Here is a 24,215-nt window from a genome sequence, read left to right on the forward strand (position 1 = left end):
TGTCGTTTTTGTATATTTTAAATGTGTAACACCACTTCAGTCACGATGAAACGTTTCGTGTATATGGTTGAAATGACAATAAAACACGCTTGAGTTGAGTTGAATGCCTCTGTCTGTCTGTCAAGCAGTAGGCGTGGCTTGGGAGTGGACTCAAAGCAGCGAAGCAGGTGCATTCTGGGATTTGGTGTCTTTCATCCATATAAGCCATATATATAACACATTTTCTGGCTTTTCTTGGCCTAGGCACCAATTTAAAAAGATTTTCACATTTCTACTACATAAGTGACCCAATTTAAAGATATATTCAGCTTTCCAGCAGTGAAATATTCCTTTAAGGTCCAGAAACACTGCACCTACTATACCACCCTCATCTAATTTTGACTTGATGTTTTGCCACTGACTCAGATTATTATTCTAATTGTCTGACAACATTATGGAAAGGATTTTCCCTTCAGAGATAGACCTTTAAAACCTCTTTGAGACCTTTCTGTTCAACCAGAAACAGCTCTGACGTTGCTAGCACTAAACCCACCAGACTCCATTTAAAAAAGCATAGAGCCAACATATTTTAACATGTAAATCAGTAAACTATGTGTTTATTTCAACCAAAACTAGAGTTATGATGGTTGGAAAAGTTGAAAGACGACCCAAAACAGCTTTTCGTAGTTTTATTTTGTTTCTGTCGACTTTGACTGAAGTGTATTTTATGATGCTAAAATTACTGTTTATATACATGGAGTCTGGTGCGTTTAGCGAACGCAATTTCACGGAAGTTTTTACGTTTAAAAAAAGGATCTTACTCTTTAACAGAAAGGTTGACCTCCTTAGAAATCTTTTCCATAATGTTGTCAGACACTTAGAATTTTAAACTGAGCCTGTCAGTGGCACAACAAGCACTTTTGTAAAGGTAAATACAAGCTTTACAATTGCCCTATTAACTTACATTCTAGCTTGTTTGACGCTGCCGACTGCAGCGATCTCGCTTAATACTGGACCAATGGCAAAGATTGTTGTTCCCATCAGTCACTTAAACACAAAAACTAAGAAAAATAGGGTCCAGGTTGAAACATTTTTTAGTTACCCCTTAACTGTGCAACATCATTTGGAATCAGTACTGTACTGAAGTTTTTTTTTTAACTCTATCTACTGTCAACCATCTACGCGTCAGAAAATGAATGCAGAGTAATTACATCTCTAATGTCCCTTGAACCCCATACATCACTGAACATACCGACGTCCACAGTAGCTTTGGAAATATGACAGAAGCAAATGACTAAACGCTGCTGTGCCCAGTGAATGCATGCAAGGTTATTATAGTTTTGAATTATTTATTAGTTTGGACTTTTCAGTTTCATTTTAGTTTAGTTTCAGGTAGTTTTCAGAGTGTGTTTGCTAGTTTTAGTTAGAAATATTTTGTTTTACAGTAGTTTGTTTTTGTCAGGGCCAGGTAGAATATCTCAGAAGTATGTATATGTTTGAAAAACAGCCATGACGTTTAATCTGTAATCTTTGTACTGATTTAGTTTCCGATGTGAAGTAACACATAAGCACAGTGCCATCTGTTGGAATGTTAATGTCAACTCGAGTCAGTTTTTGTAAAATACTCAAACTGAAATTATTTGTTTCTTACTAAAGAAAAAAAAAACCTGGCAATATAGTTTTAGTTTGGTTTTTCTTGAAGAATTTAGTTTTTATTTAGTTTCAGTTTACTAAAAATATTCACTGCCTATTTTAGGTTTAGTTTCCTGAGTGAATGAAGCAGCGTGACAGCCGAGTGCAGTGGCATAATGCACGGCCGTTCACTGTGTTTACCTTCATTAAATCGGCTAAAAGCGACACCAGGCTGCTACAGTATAACCATTCAGACATCGAAACATATCACACTGCTTGGTTCTCACGACTGAGATGGAGGGGATATCGCTGCTGTGTGTGTGTGTGTGTGTGTGTGTGTGTGTGTGTGTGTGTGTGTGTGTGTGTGTGTGTGTGTGCGCGCGCGCGTGCGTGTGCGTGCAAAGCTCAGCATTTAAACTGACACGATATGTTGGGCTTTGTGAAAACATTCCAAGCTGAACACTGGCTCTGACTTCTACCTGAGAGGGAGTAGCAGTTGAGGAGTTGGAGAAGGGAAGCTGTGAGCTGCAGACAAAGTAAAGAGAAGTTAGCAGATACTGAGGTTAAAGAGGGAGGAGGAGGCATGGCTGTTTTTCTAAATCTGGCATGTGAGACTCAAGTATGCTATGAAAACACTGGCAAGGAGAGAGGGAGAAAAAGAAAGAAAGAGAGGAAGCAGACAGGAAAAGGGGAGATGAATATATTCAGTAGCTATGAAAATAGACTGTCTAGCGGGAGGACGACCCTGGAAGTCTTACTAGGCTGGAGGAGGGGCCCCATATTTTCGTCTGATTCAGCAAACTGTGTACAATGCAAGCTACTGTCAGCAGTTACTGCCCCCTACCTGTAATAATAATACATTATTTTCTGTGTGTATGGTGTCCCACAAAAGTATCCCTTTACGAAGTGTTTATAGCTCTGAAGACATGCTTAAGAGAGTGTTCTGTCAGTTGTGATGACAAAATATCTGACGTCAGTTCATCTTAGAGACGCCCAAATCAGCAGACTTTGTAACAGGCTTGGACAAACTGACACAATGTTTTTCACACAAAGAAATAAATAACTTTATGTATTACATTTTGAACAAGACATGATCATTTCAAATTAGACATAGACAAAGCTGTACAGTGCAACATAAATGCACTTGCTATGCAAAAAACAATCTGTGCGATGAATGAAATGACCACAGTAGCAGTGGGCAGCCGTAGTCCAGCTGTTATGCCACTACTCACGTCAAGCACTACGGCATGTGTTCATATGCATGACTTTATGGCAGGAGGAGCACCAAGAGGAAACCCACGTTAACACAGGGAGAACATGCAAACACCACAGAGACAGGTCCTAAACCAGTACTTAGCAGTGCCTACTCGCTGTGAGGGAGCAATGCTAACCACTGAGCCACCTTGCCGCTAATAATAATTAATGAAACATTATTTAAAAGTTTTCTGAAAGGTTTTTGCTCTTTTGATTTACAGAATATGGGGCAAACATTGACAGATTAATTATATGTCCAGATGAAGGATATGTGTAAATAATAACTTTGACTATAGCAAGTTACGTTTTCTGGACATTATCTGTAGTGATAATAACGGTTCAATATTATGTAAAATTGCGTAGTTTTAAGTAAAAAACCTTAAAAAGTTCTTGGGGGAGGACCCCAAAGTAACCCTCCACAAACATAACACGGCTTAATATTGAGCCCTATGTGTGATGCTCTAGAGGTCGAATGATTGCTTTTTGCAAGTTGCACCAGTTAAACATACAAAAGTGGCAATCACATGCCTGCACAAGCCAAGATTTAACCCTGCATACAGTGCAAATATTTTTTTTTATTTTCTAAAGAAATTATGGTAACACTTTACAATAACGCTACATCAGTTAGCATTACTTAATGCATTAATAAACATAAATTAACTGTTAATTACGGTGTCTATTAAACATTTATTAACAATACTTATTTTTGTTCATGTTAACTAAGGTATTAATTCATGCATTATTTACCATTAGTTAATGCCTTAACTAACTAATGTCAGTTAACTAAAGTGTCTATTTTACCACTAGTTAATGCATTAAGAAGACTTGACTAACTGTTAACAACAGTCAATTAAGGTGTCAATTATATCATTAGTAAATGCAATATTAAACCTTGACTTACAGTTAACAACAGTTAACTAAGGTGTCTATTTTACCATTGGTTAATGCCTTGACTAACTGTTAATAACAGTTAACTAAGGTGTCTATTTTACCATTAGTTAAGGCAGTAGCAAGCATCACTTACCAGTTAATCATACAATATTAAGCATTAGGTAAATGTTAACAAACGTCTCTTGATAACAAGTAAACCCTTAGTTGATGTTAATTAAGGTATTTCCTAATATTACTGGGTGGTTGATAAAGATGTTTGATAGCATGAATGTCTTAATGTTCACAGCCAAGCCATCTCATTATGAGAAAACTGTTTTTATTGTTTATTTACAGGTTATTGTTGTCCACATACCTTTGTCCACTATATTTGTCCATCCTCCAACATATGACTTACTTTTGGTAGAGGGTGAGATCAGTGAAAAGACTCCATAGTCTCAATGAAGAGGTTTGCGTGTTCCTTTGTCTTCATGTAGACATTGCCTTAATGCCCAACCTATATAAATTATTGTGCATGCTATATAATCATTACTTAACCATAACTGCTCACTTGATTAATGTATAATAATACTGAATAAGCATTACTAAACCATAACTAAACAGTAATTAATAACTCTTTGGTAGACTTATTGTAAATTTGAGAACATATGCATCTTAACTAACACTTAAATAATATATAACAATAATAAATAATGAATAAGCATTACTAAACAATGATTCATAGTTTATTAATTCTCTTTGACTTAAACATTCACACAGCTTTTAAACATTAGTGAAACATTGCCAATGTGAAATCAAATCTTCATGACAACCTTCTGTTATACACACATATTCAAATTGTAAAAAAGGTTTTCATTTGATTCTGAATTTGACTCAGTCAGTTTTCTTCTCTCTTTCCACTGAAGACTCAGGGCTATTACAGTGTGAGTCCTGCATGCTGGACATTTTCCCCCTCTTGTCATCTTCACTGGCATGTCTTCTGGATCGTTTTCCTCTCTTGAAACCTAACAAACCAAGTGGGATATATATCAATTTCTTTTAAATGCATGCAAAAGCTACAGATGCAAGGATTGATCGTTCACTAGATCAACGTCAGATCTTTACACATGTTGAAAGATGGTCTGGCTCTCTTTAACTAATGGTTCACAAAGACTTCATTTTTCCTTTGCAGTTTCAAACATGCCTTGAGCACACTGCCTCTAACCACTGTAAGAGCTGAGAAAACAAAGAAAACTAAATACTTTTACTTTAAATGTATCCATACATTTTTTTATTTTAACCCCTTTTACACATAGGCTACTATTTGTAAAATTCCCTTGTGCTTAAATTGCGTTAAGTTACTTCCCGTTTTTATTCACTTCTTTTTCAGAAATCAACCTTAATTATAATGCAATATTCAATAAAATATAAAATGATTCTCCTCTGAACCTTCTGTCACATCCAATATACCGTAGTAATTGCATTTCTATATCTCAAGTTACGCCATTTCACGCAGCTAAACAGGCTCATTAGCCTGGTAATATTAACTGCAGGCTAATATATTAACATGCTAGCTTTACTTGCACAACACTCATCTCCAAGTCCGTAAAACTCTTAAACGGCATATCATAAAGTGACTCAAAATACAAACAATATTAGAGGAAACGATGACCAACCTTATGCCCTTATCAGCCAGGTGCTAAAAAAGATGTGTTTTGCTTGTCTGGAGAGAGTATCAGCTACACATGTTGCCCGCTTGTGGGATCCGACTACACCTCCGGTTTCGATCTTTTTGAATGTTTAAGTCAAAGAGTATTAATAAACTATCAATCATTGTTTAGTAATGCTTAGTCAGTATTTTTATACATTAATTATGTGTTAGTTATGGTGTATATGTTCTCAACTTTACAATAAGTCTACCAAAGAGCATTAATAACTGTTTAGTTATGATTTAGTAATGCTTATTCAGTATTGTTTTACATTAATTATTAGTTAAGGTGCATATGTTCTCAACTTTACAATAAGTATACCAAAGAGCATTAATAACTGTTTAGTTATGTTTTAGTAATGCTTATTCAGTATTATTATGCATTAATCAAGTGAGCAGTTATGGTTAAGTAATGATTATATAGCATGCACAATAATTTACATAGGTTGGGGATTAAGGCAATGTCTACATGAAGACAAAGGAACAAGCAAACCTCTGCATGGAGACTATGGAGTCTTTTCACTGATCTCACCCTCCACCAAAAGTAAGTCATATGTTGGAGGATTGACAAATATAGTGGACAACCATAACTCGTAAATAAACGATAAAAACAGTTTTCTCATAATGAGATGGCTTGGCTGTGAACCTTAAGACATGCATGCTATCAAACATCTTTATCAACCACCCAGTAATATTAGGAAATACCTTAATTAACATCAACTAAGGGTTTACTTGTTATCAAGAGATGTTTAATATTGTATGATTAACTGGTAAGTGATGTTGTTACTGCCTTAACTAATGGTAAAATAGACACCTTAGTTAACTGTTATTAACAGTTAGTCAAGGCTTATTACTGCATTAACTAATGGTAAAATAGACACCTTAGTTAACTGTTCGTAACAGTTAGTCAAGGCATTATCTAATGTTAAATTAGAAACCTTAGTTAACTGTTATTAATAGTTAGGTAATGCTTGTTACTGCATTAACTAATGGTAAAATAGACACCTTAGTTAACTGTTATAAACAGTTAGTCAAGCCTTCTTAATGCAATAACTAATGGTAAGATAGACACCTTAGTTAACTGAGATTAACAGTTAGTTAAGGCATTAACTAATGGTAAACAATGCATGAATTCATACCTTAATTAGCATGAACAAAAATAAGCATTGTTAATAAATGTTTAATAGACACCGTTATTAACAGTTAATTAATGCTTATTAATGCATTGTGTAACGCTAACTGATGTAGCCTTATTGTAAAGTTTTACCGAAATTATATATTATACAGAAAAGACACGCTCACACAAGTCAGTGTGCACTACAAAGGCAACTCATGAGTGTTTGGTTTCACTGTTGTTCTTCACTGTTTTGTTGTGGTCAGAAAATTGGCTGTGACGGCATCATCGGCTCTTCAGCCAAAGAGGACCGCTGTGGTGTTTGTAATGGAGATGGGCGCTCCTGTAAGATAGTGAGAGGAGACTTCAACCACACCAAAGGAATGGGTGAGTCTGTGTGTTTTAGTATCCAACTTGTGTGCTCTGTGTCTGTGCCGAGTATGCAGCTTCTATTGACTTTCCATGAAACGCCATTGCCATTCACTGCTGATATGCAGTGATCAGTATTACATTTGTTGTCAATAAGAAGCCTGAACAACTAGATTAGTTTTGAAAAGAAAATTCCCATGCTGCTCCTGGTGGAAATGTCAATGGAACAATTGAGCAGAAACAGCAGCAGCTTTTGGCCACAGCTGCCCCTGTGCTACAGATGGGAGGACACGTCAAAACGCTCTCTTGTTTACTGCACCAGTTTCTCTTCCTTTTCTACAGTCCAACAGATGCAAGACTTGTTCACTCGCCTCCCCGACATGTTTACCATCTAGCCGGTTTGCTGCTTCCTGTTTGGTGCTGGAGGGAGCGCACCCATTGGTTGTTCACATGTTCACATGATTTCACTACACTACCAAGACTTAAAACTTACGATAACATCAAACATGTTTGATTTTGTCGGAACGTCAAGACAGGACAAAGACTGACTGGGTCTGAGTCTTTTTTACCACCTTACACCAAATGATGGAGACAACGGGAGCGCCCCCCAACTCTAGCAAGACTCTCAGGATTTCATTCGGATATTGGAAATTAGTCTGCAACAGTGGAATCGCTTGAAATGTCGTTTGGTGTGAGTTCGCCATTAGTTTCCATCCTGACACTGTTAATATTTCATGTTTTGTAGAATTCTTTGGGAATGAAATGGAACGGTCAAATTTAAAGACGCATGAGCATAAAATGGTCTCTGTCAGTTTCTGCCTATAAAACATCATAGTGGCCTTTAGTACTGGTCAAATCCTAATGTAGATGTCACATGGATGTTTCTGTCTGAAGTATCACAGTAAGGAATGTGTTATCCTTCATGTTCACCAAACTGAGGGCTCTGGCGTGAAAGAAGTTTATACTACAAAAATGGTAATTACTGTTGCATTGGCTCTAAGTGTGCTCAGGGATCAGTTGGTGTGGTCTATTTAAAGGTGCCTGCACAATGAGAAGCAATTTAATTCCACTTTAACTTATTTATCCACAAGAGTATTAGGGGTGTGAATCTTCACTGGTCTCAATTCAATTCTTTTACGATTAACCATTCGATACGATTCGATATCCCGATGCATCACAATGCATCACCTCCTCAAATATATTATATATTGCTACACGTGGTTTTCATAAACAAATTCAAGCTGTCAGATATATGTGAATTCCTCTTTTTATTGCATCTGCTTTTAATAAAGTCTTAATGTAGCAGAGTCTGAACACAGAAGATGACAAAAAGCAATAAAAAAAGCAGCGACCATAGAAAATTAACAAGTAACATCAGTATTCAATAATCTAAGACAATGATTATTGTCTCTCACTACATCAATGCAGAATCGTCTAGCTCTGCATCGCGATGCATTGATGCAATGATTCATTTCAACACCCCTAATGGGTATCATGGTTGGTTATTGATTTTTATACCAACACGAGGAGTTCCAAACTCAAATGATCCAGCGACTGTAATTCAGACAGGAAGTGTTTCTGTTTCTAATGAGGGTTCTTATTCACCCTGAAACTGTATTTATCTTCTTATGTTATCAATTATAAGGAAATAAGTAGTTTTGCTGGAGAAGTTGTTACAACATGGACAAACCTAGCCATAGCAGTGTAGATGGATCTTATTTCTTCTTTTCAGGTTTCATATCTTGCTTACTATAAGGTTCCTCTGCTGATTATTCCAATCAAACATTTATTACACATCACTTACTGTCTGCCACAAAACTGTCTCAATCCCATACCACATTTCAATGGTATACACTGTGTACTATATGCAATAACTCATACAATGATGTTTTGGCAGCTGGTACACAGTTTGTACTAACAGGAAGTGATAGAACACTTCATCCAATACACCTCAAATAAACAAATGTGTCAAAAGTATTCACATCCAATACTCAAGTAGAAGTATAGATACTAGGAAAAGACTTCTGTAGAAGTTGAAGTATCAACTCAAACTTTTTACTCAAGTAAAAGTGTAAAAGTACTGGTTTCAAAACTACTTAAAGTATAAAAGTAATGTAAGGGGAAAAAAATGCCATTAAGAACAAAAGCTTAGCCCACCCCACAGGGGCCTATAGTGCACTACCCCACCTCCACAAAAAATGTTTTTCTAAAGGCCATAATGACTATAATGTTATTAGTGGGAATGCTGTTCAACAGCATTCCAACTATTGTTATTTGTGTCGGCCATTTTCTTTATTAGTGGGAATGCTGTTCAACAGCATTCCAACTATTGTTATCCTGTTCTTTATTAGTGGGAATGCTGTTCTACTATTGTTATTGGGGGAATGCTGTTGTACAGCATTCCACCTATTGTTATTCGGTTCTTTAGTTATTGGGGGAATGCTGTTTTACAGCATTCCACCTATTGTTATTCGGTTCTTTATTTTTCTGCTTATTAGTGGGAATGCTGTTCAACAGCATTCCAACTATTGTTATTCGGTTCTTTATATACTTCTTCTTCTTCTTCTTCTTCTTCTTCTTATTCCGTACGTTTTTTGGCTCTCTGTAACTTCTGCATACTTTCAGCTATTTAAACCATTCAACTTTTCAAATGTTCAGCTCTTTCAGCTAATGATGGGACTTCTTCAACTTTTTTTCTACTATTTATACTTTTTAAAATTTTAAGCTTTTTAACACTTTTTTTTTAACATTGAAGTGAAAGAGAGCAGCCTTCAACTCCTTAAAATCTTCTTCTGCTCCCAAAATTTTCAGCTCCTTCATACTTTCACCTACAGACACCAAACAAACTTTAAAATGTTCACAAAATATTTAGCTATCCGGCTTGTGGTTTTCAGTTTGATATCTTTTACAGTTTTTGTTAAAAAGCTGTTTACGTTTAGTGATCATTTCAGGAAATTTTATCGATTAAACAGAGTATGTGTATGTGTGTATTGCATGCGCTAGAGTGGATGATGTCATAGCTAGAGGGTGAAGCTTCGAAAAAATTATCTTTGTCCCTTCTCAATAAATTGTTCTCACGCCCACAATATCTACTTGTCATACACAATTTATACATCAAAACGTAGGTTTTTTTTTTTTCTCAGTTTTGTGATACGCCTTTTACTTTTGGCTGGTTGAGCTTACAAATGACAAGAGGTCCATATCTTTCTCCATTGGCTCCAATGTTAAAACTCCTGGATATTTCCCAGCGAAACACTGAACGAACCACTTTTTGAAATCGCTGATATGACCACATTTTTACGTTTATCCATATCAATTTTATACCGATACGTTCACAAAGGCCTTGTGGTGCTCAGGATGACGTCATGTGACTGATAGCAGTTATCGTTTTGCCACTGTGAGGCTTTGTTTGAGAGCTCGCTCTCAGGGACTCTGAATAGCTGAAGCACAGCACAGCTGACAGATTCAGCAGGTGTTGCTCATCAACTTGATTACAGACATCAAAGCATGTTTATAAACAAATCCACTGGCCATTCGTTACCATGACAACACTTTCACAGACACACCCAGATACTACAGGCAGTAATATGAACAGTAGTCTATACAGATACTACAGGCAGTAATATGAACAGTGGTCTAGATCTGTTGCCTTCCACTTCTGTCTGTCTCCTAATCTGTCTGTGTCTCCCTCCCTCCCTCCTTTTCTCTCTCCGTCCCTCCTCTGTTTTTTGTTTTTGTCTCCCTCCTCCTCCCTCATTCTCCGTCTCTCGCTGTCTCCTGCCCTACTTCTGTCTTCCTCCCTCTGTCTCCCTTCCTCCCTCTGTCTTCCTTCCTCCCTCCCTCACTCCCTCTGTCTGTATCCCTTCCTCCTTCTTTTTCTTTTCTCTGTCTCCCTCACTCACTCTCTCTCTCCCTCTCTCTCTCTTTCCATCTCTCTCTCTCTCTCTCTCTATCCCCCTCTCTCTCTCTTTCCTTCTCTTTCTGTCTCTTTGTCTCTCCCTCTCAGACCTCACAATGTTCTACATATTTTGTCATTTTTCAACTTTTGAAGCCAACAGTTCAGTTTAGGCTTCAAAGCCTTCAAATCCTCTTCTGCTTCAAAATGTATCTCCTTCTACATTCTTCCACCTACAGACGTGATTCAAACTTTAAACTGTTCACAAAATATTCAGGTATTCGGGGTGTGCTCAGTGTTTTGATATCTTTTACAGTTTTTGTGAAAAAGCTGTTTAAGTTTAGTGATTATTTCAGGAAATTTTTTCGATTTAACAGAGTGTGTATTGCGTGAGCTAGAGTGGATGATGTCACAGCTATTTTTGTTTTATTTGTTTCTTTTCATGCAATATATCCTCCTCTCAGCGCTTTAGGGTCATGCTTGTTTGTTCTACGCAATGGATATGGCTGATAATAATACAAAGTCTTTAAACTTTCAGCCTTTTTATGCAATTTTAGTCAAAGTTGCTGTCTTTCTTTTCCTCTCCTCTCTTTCCTCTCTCTCTCCTTCTCTCTTTATTCTCTTTCTCTCCTCTCTCTTCTCTCTTCACGTCTCTTCTCTCCTGCTCTCCTTTCATCTCTCTTTCTCTCCTCTCTTTCCTCTCTTTCTTCTTGTTCAGACCCATTCTTTTCACCTAATATATTTCACATCTCAGCTAGATTGATTCTTTTTCGTTCTATGCAGTGTATATATCTGATAATAATAAAAATATTTCTTCTTTCAGCCTTTTCAACTTTCATCTTTAACAGTATTACAGTATTAATTTGTTTCATATTTCTGCATATGTGAGTCATTATCAGTTAGAAAATCTACTCAGACCTCACAATGTTCTACATATTTTGTCATTATTCAACCTTTAAAGCAAACAGTTCAGTTTAGCATAAACTTTTAACTTTTTAATGAAATTCATACTTATTAAACCGATTTCTGCTTTTTCAACTATTTTCACTACTTTGTTTTTTTTTTTTCTTTTTGGGGAAATTTTTTTTTTTTTTTTTTTTTTTTTTTTTTTTTTTTGTATTTTTTTTGCTCAATTTCCGTAACTTCTGCATACTTTCACCTATTTAAACCATTCAACTTTTAAAATGTTCAGCTCTTTCAGCTAATGATGGGACTTCTTCAACTTTTTTTCTACCATTTATACTTTTTAAAATTTTAAGCTTTTTAACACTTTTTTTTTTACATTGAAGTCAATGAGAGCAGGCTTCAACTCCTTCAAATCCTCTTCTGCTTCAAAATGTATCTCCTCCTTCATTCTTCCACCTACAGACGTGATTCAAAGTTTAAACTGTTCACAAAATATTCAGCTATCCGGGGTCTACTTTTCAGTTTGATATCTTTTACAGTTTTTGTGAAAAAGCTGTTTAAGTTTAGTGATCATTTCAGGATTTTCTTCTTTAGGTTTCTAATGAGTGTGTATGGGGCAGCTTAGAGTGGATGATGTCACAGCTACAGCACAGAGCCTTAAAAAAATTATCTTTGTCCCTTCTCTAAAAACTGCTCTCACGCCCACAATATCTACTTGTCATACACAATTCATACATCAAAACGTAGGTATTTTTGTCTAGTTTCAGACAATCTGCTCAGATAAGCGATATGTCTTATACTTTGGGCTCAGCAAGCTTCCAAATGATGAGAGTAAAAAATTTCCATCCATCCACTGCAATGATAAAAGTCCTACATATTTTCCAGTGAACGGCAGAACGAACCACTTTTTTATATTGCTGATATGCCCACATTTTTATGTTTATCCATATCAATTTTATACCGATACGTTCACAAAGGCCTTGTGGTGCTCAGGATGACGTCATTTGACTGATAGTAGTTATAGTTTTGCCAGTCTGAGGCTTTGTTTGAGAGCTTGCCCTCAGTGTCTGAATTGCTGCGGTGTGCTACAGGAGACATTAAGAGCAGGTGCGATCGTTAACAGATCAAAGAGATGTTTATAAACATGGCCACAGGCCCTTAGTAACCATGACAACCCTTTCACAGACAGTCTACCTGATTACTCCAGGCTTGCTGTAGGATTCAACTAACTAGACTAACTATGATCATCAGTCTATATCATTTGCATTCCACTTCTGTCTGTCTATTTGTCTGTCTGTCTGTCTGTCTGTCTCCTTATCTGTCTGTGTCTCCCTCCCTCCCTCCCTCTGTCTGTATCCCTGTCTCACTCTCTTTCTCTATGCCTCCCTCCCTCCTTCTTTCTCTTTTCTCTGTCTTCCTCCCTCCTCTGTTCCCCTCCTTCCTTCCTTCAGTCTTCCTCCTTCCTTCTCTCCCTCCCTCCATCCTTCTCAATCTCTCTCTCCTTCCATCACTCCTTCTCTCTCTCTCCTTCCCTTCCTCTCTCACTCCCTCTCTCCCTTCCTCCTTCTGTCTCTCCCTCCAGGATCATTTGTGATTTCATCCATGTACAGTGCCTTGCGAAAGTATTCGGCCCCCTTGAACTTTTCGACCTTTTGCCACATTTCAGGCCTCAAACATAAAGATATAAAACTGTAATTTTTTGTGAAGAATCAACAACAAGTGGGACACAATCATGAAGTGGAACGAAATTTATTGGATATTTCAAACCTTTTAAACAAATAAAAAACTGAAATATTGGGCGTGCAAAATTATTCAGCCCCCCTTAAGTTAATACTTTGTAGCGCCACCTTTTGCTGCGATTACAGCTGTAAGTCGCGGGGTATGTCTCTATCAGTTTTGCACATCGAGAGCGAACATTTTTGCCCATTCCTCCTTGCAAAACAGCTCGAGCTCAGTGAGGTTGGATGGAGAGCGTTTGTGAACAGCAGTTTTCAGTTCTTTCCACAGATTCTCGATTGGATTCAGGTCTGGACTTTGACTTGGCCATTCTAACACCTGGATATGTTTATTTGTGAACCATTCCATTGTAGATTTTGCTTTATGTGTTTGGATCATTGTCTTGTTGGAAGACAAATCTCCGTCCCAGTCTCTGGTCTTTTGCAGACTCCATCAGGTTTTCTTCCAGAATGGTCCTGTATTTGGCTCCATCCATCTTCCCATCAATTTTAACCATCTTCCCTGTCCCTGCTGAAGAAAAGCAGGCCCAAACCATGATGCTGCCACCACCACCATGTTTTGTGGGGATGGTGTGTTCAGGGGTGATGAGCTGTGTTGCTTTACGCCAAACATAACGTTTTGCATTGTTGCCAAAAGTTCGTTTTTTGGTTTCATCTGACCAGAGCACCTTCTTCCACATGTTTGGTGTGTCTCCCAGGTGGCTTTTGGCAAACTTTAAACGACACTTTTTATGGATATCTTTAAGAAATGGCTTTCTTCTTGCCACTCTTCCATAAAGGCCAGATATGTGCAGTATACGACTGATTGTTGTCCTATGGACAGAGTCTCCCACCTCAGCTGTAGATCTCTGCAGTTCATCCAGAGTGATCATGGGCCTCTTGGCTGCATCTCTGATCAGTCTTCTCATTGTATGAGCTGAAAGTTTAGAGGGACGGCCGGGTCTTCGTAGATTTGTAGTGGTCTGATACTCCTTCCATTTCAATATTATCGCTTGCACAGTGCTCCTTGGGATGTTTAAAGCTTGGGAAATCTTTTTGTATCCAAATCCGGCTTTAAACTTCTCCACAACAGTATCTCGGACCTGCCTGGTGTGTTCCCTGTTCTTCATGATGCTCTCTGCGCTTTACACGGACCTCTGAGACTATCACAGAGCAGGTGCATTTATACGGAGACTTGATTACACACAGCTAGATTCTATTTATCATCATTAGTCATTTAGGTCAACATTGGATCATTCAGAGATCCTCACTGAACTTCTGGAGAGAGTTTGCTGCACTGAAAGTAAAGGGGCTGAATAATTTTGCACGCCCACTTTTTCAGTTTTTTATTTGTTAAAAAAGTTTGAAATAGCCAATGAATTTTGTTCCACTTCATAATTGGGACCCACTTGTTGTTGATTCTTCACAAAAAATTACAGTTTTATATCTTTATGTTTGAGGCCTGAAATGTGGCAAAAGGTCGAAACGTTCAAGGGGGCCGAATACTTTCGCAAGGCACTGTATATAGCCCGTTTCTTTTCAGACAATATATCCACCTCTCAGCTCTTTAGGGTCATGCTTGTTTGTTCTACGCAGTGGATATGGCTGATAATAATACAAAGTCTTTAAACTTTCAGCCTTTTTAATCAATTTTAGTCAAAGTTGCTCTCTTTCTCAATGTTTCTATCTTTCCTCTCTTTTTCCTCTCCTCTTTTTCCTCTCTCTCTCCTTCTGTCTTTATTCTTTTTCTCTCCTCTCTTCTCTCTTCTCTCATCTCCTCTCTTCTCTCATGCTCTTCTTCTCTCTTTCTCTCCTCTCTTTCCTCTCTTTCTTCTTGTTCAGCCCCATTTTTTTCACCTAATATATTTCACCTCTCATCTCAGCTAGATTGATGCTTTTTCATTCTATGCAGTGTATACATCTGATAATAATACAAAGTGTTTCTTCTTTCAGCCTTTTCAGGCAATTCATTTCAAATTTCATCTTTAACAGTTTTACAGTTCAGCTTCCAGCTTTTCTAACAAGCTCTTCACTTATTTAGGTACAGCCGTTTAGCTTCCAACTCTGAAAATTTTCCAGATGTTTCAGCAGTTCAGTGCAATGCATTTGAGCTTTAAGATTTTTCATGCAATTTGTTTCATATTTCTGCATATGTGAGTCATTATCAGTTAGAAAATCTACTCAGACCTCACAATGTTCTACATATGTTGTCATATTCAACCTTTAAAGCCAACAGTTCAGTTTAGCATAAGCTTTTAACTTTTTAATGAAATTCATACTTATTAAACCGATTTCCACTTTCTAAACCTATTCTCACTACTTCAACTTCTTCTTACGGATTTAAGCTATTCAACCAGTTAGCTTTAGCAATTCAGCTGTTCAGCATTCCCATGCATTTTCTGCAGGAAATGCATTTTCTAGTATTAAAATCATACCTGCAAACTCAGAAGGGCTGAAAAAGGTGACACATCTCTGAGTCTGTGTTTTTCAGACAACAGCAACTACAGTCTGGTGTTACAATCCTCTACAGTGAAACACTGTTTAGCTGTCAGCATTTTAACCGTGTTTGCTCCAGCTGCTAGCTAACAGTAGGCTAACGTTACCTGCTGTCAAGTGTAGTGTTAACTATTGTCCCGTGCGGCAATGTTTCCTTTCCCTCTAACGTCCGTTTTCGGAGCATCAGAGAGAAGCCCAGGCATTTAAGTAGCACCTAAATAAGGAACCGAAATCCGTGTTGCTATTTGGTCCGGTAGATAACGGTCATTAAGGTACCAGTGCCATATTAGCACCGGGTCTGTACAGGTGCGATGGATCTCGTACAAACCAACAGGGTGTCGGAATGGTATATGTTTATACTTCTCATCCTACCACAACGCGATTTATCTGCTTTTTTTTGTGTGTTTTTTTTAACGATGACAACCCGGAATGAAAACAAGCCAAACTGAAATAGGAGTAACGAGGCTATTTTTAAAATGTAAGGAGTAGAAAGTATAGGTAATTGAGTGAAAATGTAAAATGTGCTGTAAAATAATTACTCCAGTAAAGTACAGATACCCAAAATTTCTACTTAAGTAAAGTTACTTGACATCTCTGCAAATAAACTGTATTCTTGGAATTCAACTTAGGCCAGACTCAACAAAGTCTTTCTGGAGTTGACTTTGGGAGTGAGGTTTGCCATATATCTAACCCCTCCCTCTAAAATAAGCACCAAACCCTTTGGTGATAGAAGAAGCAGATGCATAGTACAATTGCTAGTTTTATGTTTGAAATACTGTTCACTGCATTACATTACACTAGAGCTGCAAAGATTAATTGATTAGTTGTTAACTATTAAATTAATCACCAACTATTTTGATAATTGATTAATTGGTTTGAGTCATGAAAAAAGGTCAAACTTATCTGATTCCAGCTTGTTAAATGGGAATGTTTTCTAGTTTCTTCTCTCCTCTGTGACAGTAAATGGAATATATTTGAGCTGTGGAAAAAAACAACACATTTGAGGATGTCATGTTGGGCTTTGGGAAACACTGATGCACGTTTTTAACAATTTTCTGACATTTTATAGACCAGGCAAGAAAATATTTGGCAGATTAATCGACAATGAGAATGATCGATAGTTGCAGCCCTACAGTACACTACTGTTGTGTAAATTGACTTGGAGATAATGGCAGGACTAGACACAAGCATGCACGTACATGCGTGTGATGGCTAAAACCAGAGCTGTCCCCAACTGTTTATCCTGTACCACTCATGCACTGTGTATGTGTATTTTCTGCATGGCCTGGAGTGTTTTAGTGTAGGTAGATGAGAGAAGCCGTTATCTGTGGGCTCCCCTGGCTGTGTAGTTACAAATTTTAACAAAAAAGCTAGTTACAGTTACATAAGCAGCTGTTTGACCTGTTACCCCATAACCCCGCCGTGAGGTATGCCAGGGATGCATTCCTTTCATCAGAGCTATTTCCTTCTCCCTGCTGCTTCTGCCAAGTGGCAGAGTAACGGTGTTGGGGGAGGAAACAGTCATCTGCAATGAAATGTAAGAAATGTTAGAAGTTTCACATTTACAGTACTGTATAAAATGTCATACTTTAACATTTAGCATTTGCTCCTTAACACATCAAATGCTGTGCTTGTAATGCCAGGTGAGCCAGTCGATGTCTAACTGTAGGTGGACGCGCAGGAAGGTGTAGGGTTGAGGGTTCAGGAGGGAGTGATTATATGTTCAGCCTGGGCTCACAAACCTTTGTCTCATGAACTCAACCTCTTATAAAACAAACATACTGTATCTGCACAGAGACATTATTTTTCCTCACCATGAAAGGATTATATGAAAAGACTTTAAACCGAAACTAGACTCACATTGATAATGCTTAGTAAAGTTTGGTCGATTTCTGGTTTGTCCGGTATATAAGTCTAAACCGATTTGATTTTATGCTAACCGGTTGGACCGGCATTTGTCAATATGTCACCTTCTGGCAAAAAGTAGCCTACATCAGCAACCCTATGCAGATTCCGTCACGGCACTTAATCTTACTTATATTGCATGCAGTGTTGAGCTGTAGCGTTAATAGTTTACAGCTTTAGTGTGTAGCTTTTTGACATTAATGAACGTCCGTTACATTCAAGCCATTGCCAAATGAGTTTCTACAAAGCTAATTAAGACTGTCAGCTCCACACAACTCTCTCTGTTTTTCTCAGTATGGCTATGTTCAGAAGATTGTGTCGTCTGGCGACTTTCCCGCGAGGAAACTCAAGTGAAGATAATTACCTCTTCTGAAGAGTCCATCATGTTTTTTTAATCCTCCGTGTCCTCCTTAGCTACTAGCAACTGCATGGAGGAGGGGTGGGGGCGCGTGCAGGATCGCGTAAGGCTTGTATCATGTGGACGCGCCGACAGTTTTGTTGTAATTACTTAGAATTCCTCATGGGGGCGACAGAAACTATGCACTATAGCTTTAACTACTTTTAAATAGCATTGCTGTTTTCTAAATCAAATAGCTTTTCAGTAGCTTAGCTTTTTTATTAGTATTTGGGTATCCATAGACACATATCTATGGTGCAGTAGCATCCACACAAGCTATATTTCCTCAAGCAATTGTGAAACTGCAGTCTGAAATAAAACTGCTGAGGATTAGTGCCGCCAAACAAAGACGTATGTCGTGTACATGGATGTATACAAAAATAGCTTTGATGTAGTAAACTATGTTGCTCTGTACTATGTATAGGCCTATATCTATATATTAGTTATACCTAACATAATTTCATTTATATATTTGATTACACAGCTTTCTTTACACTTAATGCTAGTAGATTATCTTTTCATTTTTGTTTTTATTTCACGATTGCTTGTAAACATTTGTTTCCATTGCCATTAAAGCCCCTTTGATTTTTTTTTTACATAAATTTTAATTTAGCTGACCAAAGCATCTTCCTTAGGGAGCGCGTCCCCGGTACTCTCATTGGCCCTCATTTATCAATCTAACGTAGAAACCAGCGCAGATATGAGTGCAGAAATCCTCTTATGACAGGCTTCACGTGGGATTCATGAAACGTTCGTATCACACCAATCAGAGCGTAAGAATGGTCGTACATTGATAAATGCAGCGGCTGGAAACAATCAGAATTTAAATATCAAGCCCCAATATATTCTCGGTTCTGAGGCCTCGCCCCCCTACAATTTACGACATGGCGAAAAGTAATCCGGCTAAGAAGCGGGAACTTTTCAGAGGTGGAGATTGAAACCCTGACATCTCAGGTTAATTTGTATTAACGTGTGTACTATTTGGCAGCCTGAAAACTAGTATTAAAGGCTGTAGAAATAATGCGGAATAGAAAGAGATCACTGATGCGGTCAGCAGTGTTGCTGTAATAAATTGGACTCCAGCTGAAGTTTATTTAATTTATACATCCTTGACATATGTATGCTATAGTCCTAATAGTAATATACAGGCTTATATTGCAATCTCATAGGCCTCCATGTAGGTGTACCTATATTTAAATAAATGTTTTTTTCATGAGTCAGAGCCAGGCAACCGTGAGCTGTGAAGGAGAGCGAGTGTCCTCCGTATGTCGTTCAATGACAGAAATAAATCGTTCACTTGTGGCCATTAACAACACTTTAAAAGAGAAACGAATACCTGAAGAATAAATACAAATGTGGTGCATCATCATGTTTCCTGTATTGAATATCATTGCCAAACATAACACTATACCTTTTTAAAGCGAAGAATAATATCCTTTCTCCTTCGTATAGCCCCAATTGGGGTTGTGCTGGACACTGCTCTCTGGGCATCGGGTCATCTGGCTCCATCACTACATTTATGGCCCCCTGTTTCCCTCCGCAATGTTGTGCAGAACCCCACATGCTAAAACAATGTTGCAGACTTTTTGGCGTGTATAGTACGGTATCCCCCGCTGATGCAAGTAGAACCATCTGCCCTTAATCAATCCGATGCAGTGCTCCACCGTGGCCCGTGTGCGTACTTGTGCACTTTTGTACCAGCGCATAGAGGTCTAAAAGAGCCAGATCTGCCATTGCCAATAAGTGATAAACTGATGACTTCTCCTGTTAAACTTATTATATGCTGCACCGCAAGTCCACACTGACTCAAAAAGTTGCATACATAAGTTTAAACTTGACGTAAAGTCTCCGCTCATGTCCATATTGATAAATGCAGAGCTTTGCGTGGAGATGACCGTACACCGGTTTTACACTTGTTTTCTGTTGAATGAGGTGGTATTGACTTAAATTGTAAAAAAAAAAATTGAAAAAAGCTTAATATTTAAAAAAAGTATAAATATTAGAACAAATGTTGAAGAAGTCCCATCATGTGCTTTAATGGCTGAACATTTTGATATTTGATTGTTCTTTGTAGCTGAACGTATGCAGAAGTTGGAGGTGACCAAAGAAAGTTGAAGAATGAAGAATCGGATAACAATACTGTGAATGCTGAATCAGCATTCACACAAGAGTTACTGTATCTCAAGACACTATAATTTACAAAGATAATAATAATAATAACTAGAAAATGCATTTCCTGCAGAAAATGCGTGGGAATGCTGAATAGCTGAATTGCTAAAGCTAAACTGGGTGAATAGCTTAAATCCGTAAGAAGAAGTTGAAGTAGTGAGAGAAGTTGAAAAAGTGGAATTTATATATAATAAGTATGAATTTAGATGAAAGTTGAAATGAATTGCCTGAAAAGGCTGAAAGAAGAAATACTTTATCAGACATATACACTGCACAGAACGAAAAAGCAACAATCTAGCTGAGATGAGATGTGAAATATGTTGCGTGAAAAGAATGGGGCTGAACAAGAGGAAATAGAGGAAGGAGAGAAGGGAGAAGAGAGGATAAAAGGACAGAAGAGAAGGAGAGAAGATGACAAATGCTGTGAGAAACAGATGAAAATGCAGAAATATGTAGTATAGACCTTTTTCACGGCAGACATGTTGACATGTCATAGCAGGAAAAGCACAGGTGTATTCAAAACCATTACTGATGGCTGCATTCCACTTAGGAGAGGCCCTGATATTAAACCATTACTGATGGCTGCATTCCACTTAGGAGAGGCCCTGGTATTAAACCATTACTGATGGTTGCATTCCACTTAGGAGAGGCCCTGGTATTAAACCATTACTGATGGTTGCATTCCACTTAGGATAGGCCCTTGTAGATATCAAACTGAAAAGTAGTAGCCGGTTAGCTGAATATTTTGTGAACATTTTAAAGTTTGTTTGGTGTCTGTAGGTGAAAGTATGAAGGAGCTGAAAATTTTGGGAGCGGAAGAAGATTTTAAGGATTTGAAGCAAGCTCTCATTGACTTCAATGTTAAAAAAAAGTGTTAAAAAGCTTAATATTTTAAAAAGTATAAATAGTAGAAAAAAAGTTGAAGAAGTCCCATCATTAGCTGAAAGAGCTGAACATTTTAAAAGTTGAATGGTTTTAATAGCTGAAGGTATGCAGAACTTACCCAGAGCCAAAAAATGTACGGAATAATAAGTTTATAAAGAATTGAATAACAATAGTTGGAATGCTGCTGAATCAGCATTCCCACTAATAAAGCTAATGCAACTATGACTAGAAATAGTAGTTGTAGTAGTTCAGGGTGTAGCAGGGCACTGCAGGACATAGCCGGGCATAGCAGGACCAAGCAGGACCAAGCAGGACAAGCAGCTGCAACCATGATTTAGGTGCCACCCTAATCCAAGAAAAACTGCGAGGCAAGAAAACCTAAGGACTCCGGGGAATAAGCTCCCTGGAGCTAAGTTAGTAACAAGCATTTCTGGGACATGGATGAACACAGATGGAAAGAGAGAGGAGAGAGGAGCTCAGTGTGTCAAAGGAAGTCCCCCGGCAGTCTAGACAGATAACAGCATAACTAAGAGCTGGTCCAAGGCAAACCTAAGCCAGCTCCATAAGGGTTGGTAGATGAGTCTGACGACTATGAAGAGAAGCAGAGAAGAGAAGGGGTGCCTTGTCTGGAGCTAAACACCCTCCCCCACCGGTCTAGGCGAACGCTGCAAATCCTCACTCCCTAACTATAAGCTTTATCAAAGAGAAGAGTTTTAAGTTTATTCTTAAATGTGTAGACAGTGTCCCGAACCCAGACTAGGAGCTGATTCCACAGGAGAGGAGCCTGATAGCTGAAGGCTCTGGCTCCCATTCTACTTTTAGAGACTCTAGGAAGAAGTGTGCCCACCCTCAAGGATCCCCATGCACAGTGAGGAGTTTAATCCCAGGTGCGTTAGCTTTGTGACTAGCCTGGAGGGTGATGTGTGTTAAATGCTGAACAACAATTTCACATAGCTTCCTTTCTTTTCCAGGTGAGATAGGGTGGTGTGGAGGATGTGTGCTATGGTGTCTTCCGTTGATCGGTTGGGATGGTAGGCAAACTGTAATTGGTCCACTGTGCTTGGTAGTGAGGAGCAGATGTCATCCCTGACCAGTAGTTCAAAGCACTTAATCACTACAGAGGTGAGTGCCACCGGGCGATAGTCATTCAGGCAGGCTGGTTTTGTTTTCTTGGAATGATGGTAGACTTCGTGAAGCACGTGGGTATGACAGACTGAGCAAGTGACAGGTTGAATATCATTGTGAACCTTAGACCTTGCCACATGCGTCTGGGGTTGCCCTCGTGAAATTGTAATTCCACTTTCTTCCCGTAGTCACTTTACTGCTCTTCTCACGTTGTAGGCTCCTGTTATATAACTCTTCAACATCCCACACCGGATGTATGGCTTTATCCTGGAAATATACTTTGGCTGCCGGAAGATGCATGAGGCTGCTTGCAGCTTTACTTGACATTGTAAGCTAAATTATAAGGCATACAGAAATAAAATATGTAAATCACATGCTGACTTTTTTACTTTTTGTCCACATGTGGGTGTGTCCAGTTGCAGCTTTCTAGTCGAAAATGGTTGGCAAGCAACCTCTGGTGTTCTCAAGTGCTCACAAGCAGCTTAAAAGAAAGGACAGAGCATCTCTGATACAAACACAGATCACTTGTCCATCGTTGTCTACATCACCACCTCTGTAAGCCTCTGAATCTGTTTTTAAAAGACAGACAAAAGATCTGCACACTGTAATGATAGCTCCCAGCAAATTTAGATTTGTCTGATTTTTGCCTTAAGTTTGTTTGTTGATCCAGCACTTGTAGACGTTTTTTGGATGTCTGTACCCTATACTCTGTTTGCCTCTGAATCTGTTTTCACCTTATGTTTCTGTCTATCAGGCTACATCGAAGCTTTGGTTATCCCTGCAGGAGCCAGGAGGATCAAAGTTGTGGAGGACAAACCCTCACATAGCTTTCTGGGTAATGATGCATTTGTTTTAGGGTCCTTGAGAAGGATCACTGCTATCGTCACAAACACAATACCATGTTTCTTTGTGAACGCTTGGCAGCTGCTCATGCTAACTTTATTGTTCAACATATGCGACAAAAGCATTTTGTTTTCACATGCGAGAGGCTAAAGGTCGTTTTATGGTTCTGCGTCGAATTGACGGCGTACCCCTGCAGATCCCTCTGCGTCTAAACTGGACCCTACGCCGTAGTCTGACGTGCACCTCTTGAAAAATTTAACTACACGTCGCAGCGACGAATAGCTTGGTAGCGTTGAATTTCCCCTGACTTATTTCCTGGTTCTCCTACATCAAATCAAGGAGATGGTTAACGTTTTCTGCTACAAATTTCCCACCGTGGTCAGAAAGCACAGGGGAGACACTTTGTTTCTCTCACTATGACTCTAGAGTCGCTACTCGCTCCGAAGCTAATCGCCGTCACTCTCTCACTTCTCCCTCGCTCCCAACACACACACATGCTGGCTTGACGCACACACAGGCGCACAAGTATAAACATCAGGCCACTTATGTAGGCTACAGCGAAAGCTCTGCGTGGAGCCTCCGCAGAACCATAAAACAGGCTTAAGTCGAGAAAGGCGAGATTCGCTAACACATTTATAAAAAAATAAATAAAATAATACACATTCAAATAGTTATTTCAGCATTCGCTTAGTATTGAGGAAGAACAACAGATTCGCAGATGACAGTAACAGCAAGAACTGGACCCTTTTCTGCACTATGTGCCTAACTCAGATAGATAGAGGTAAGGTTGAAAAGTGCCAAATTCAGCCTTTACCAGACTGGCCAGAGCTTATTTCAATTTAACCATTAAGTCACTTTAGAATTTAAAACATATCACCCATACATCTAAACACCAGTGTATCCATCCGCCCAGCACCTCGGCCTATAGCACAGGCTGCCAGATATGGTTGATTATC

At 38.5% G+C, this 24,215-nt stretch overlaps 1 protein-coding gene across 1 annotated transcript in view; it reads left to right on the top strand.

Annotated features, from left to right (window-relative positions):
- The window catches only part of adamts17 (ADAM metallopeptidase with thrombospondin type 1 motif, 17), a 213,355-nt gene that overhangs the window by 148,352 nt on the left and 40,788 nt on the right, over positions 1 to 24,215 (top strand). Inside the window, exons 15-16 of the mRNA XM_039795147.1 lie at positions 6,821 to 6,941; positions 23,171 to 23,251. Coding sequence (XP_039651081.1) covers positions 6,821 to 6,941; positions 23,171 to 23,251 — 202 coding nt within the window. The remainder of the gene's footprint in view (positions 1 to 6,820; positions 6,942 to 23,170; positions 23,252 to 24,215) is intronic.

The sequence above is a fragment of the Perca fluviatilis genome, chromosome 3 (assembly GCF_010015445.1).
Source record: "Perca fluviatilis chromosome 3, GENO_Pfluv_1.0, whole genome shotgun sequence".
Classification (NCBI taxonomy): Eukaryota; Metazoa; Chordata; class Actinopteri; order Perciformes; family Percidae; genus Perca; species Perca fluviatilis.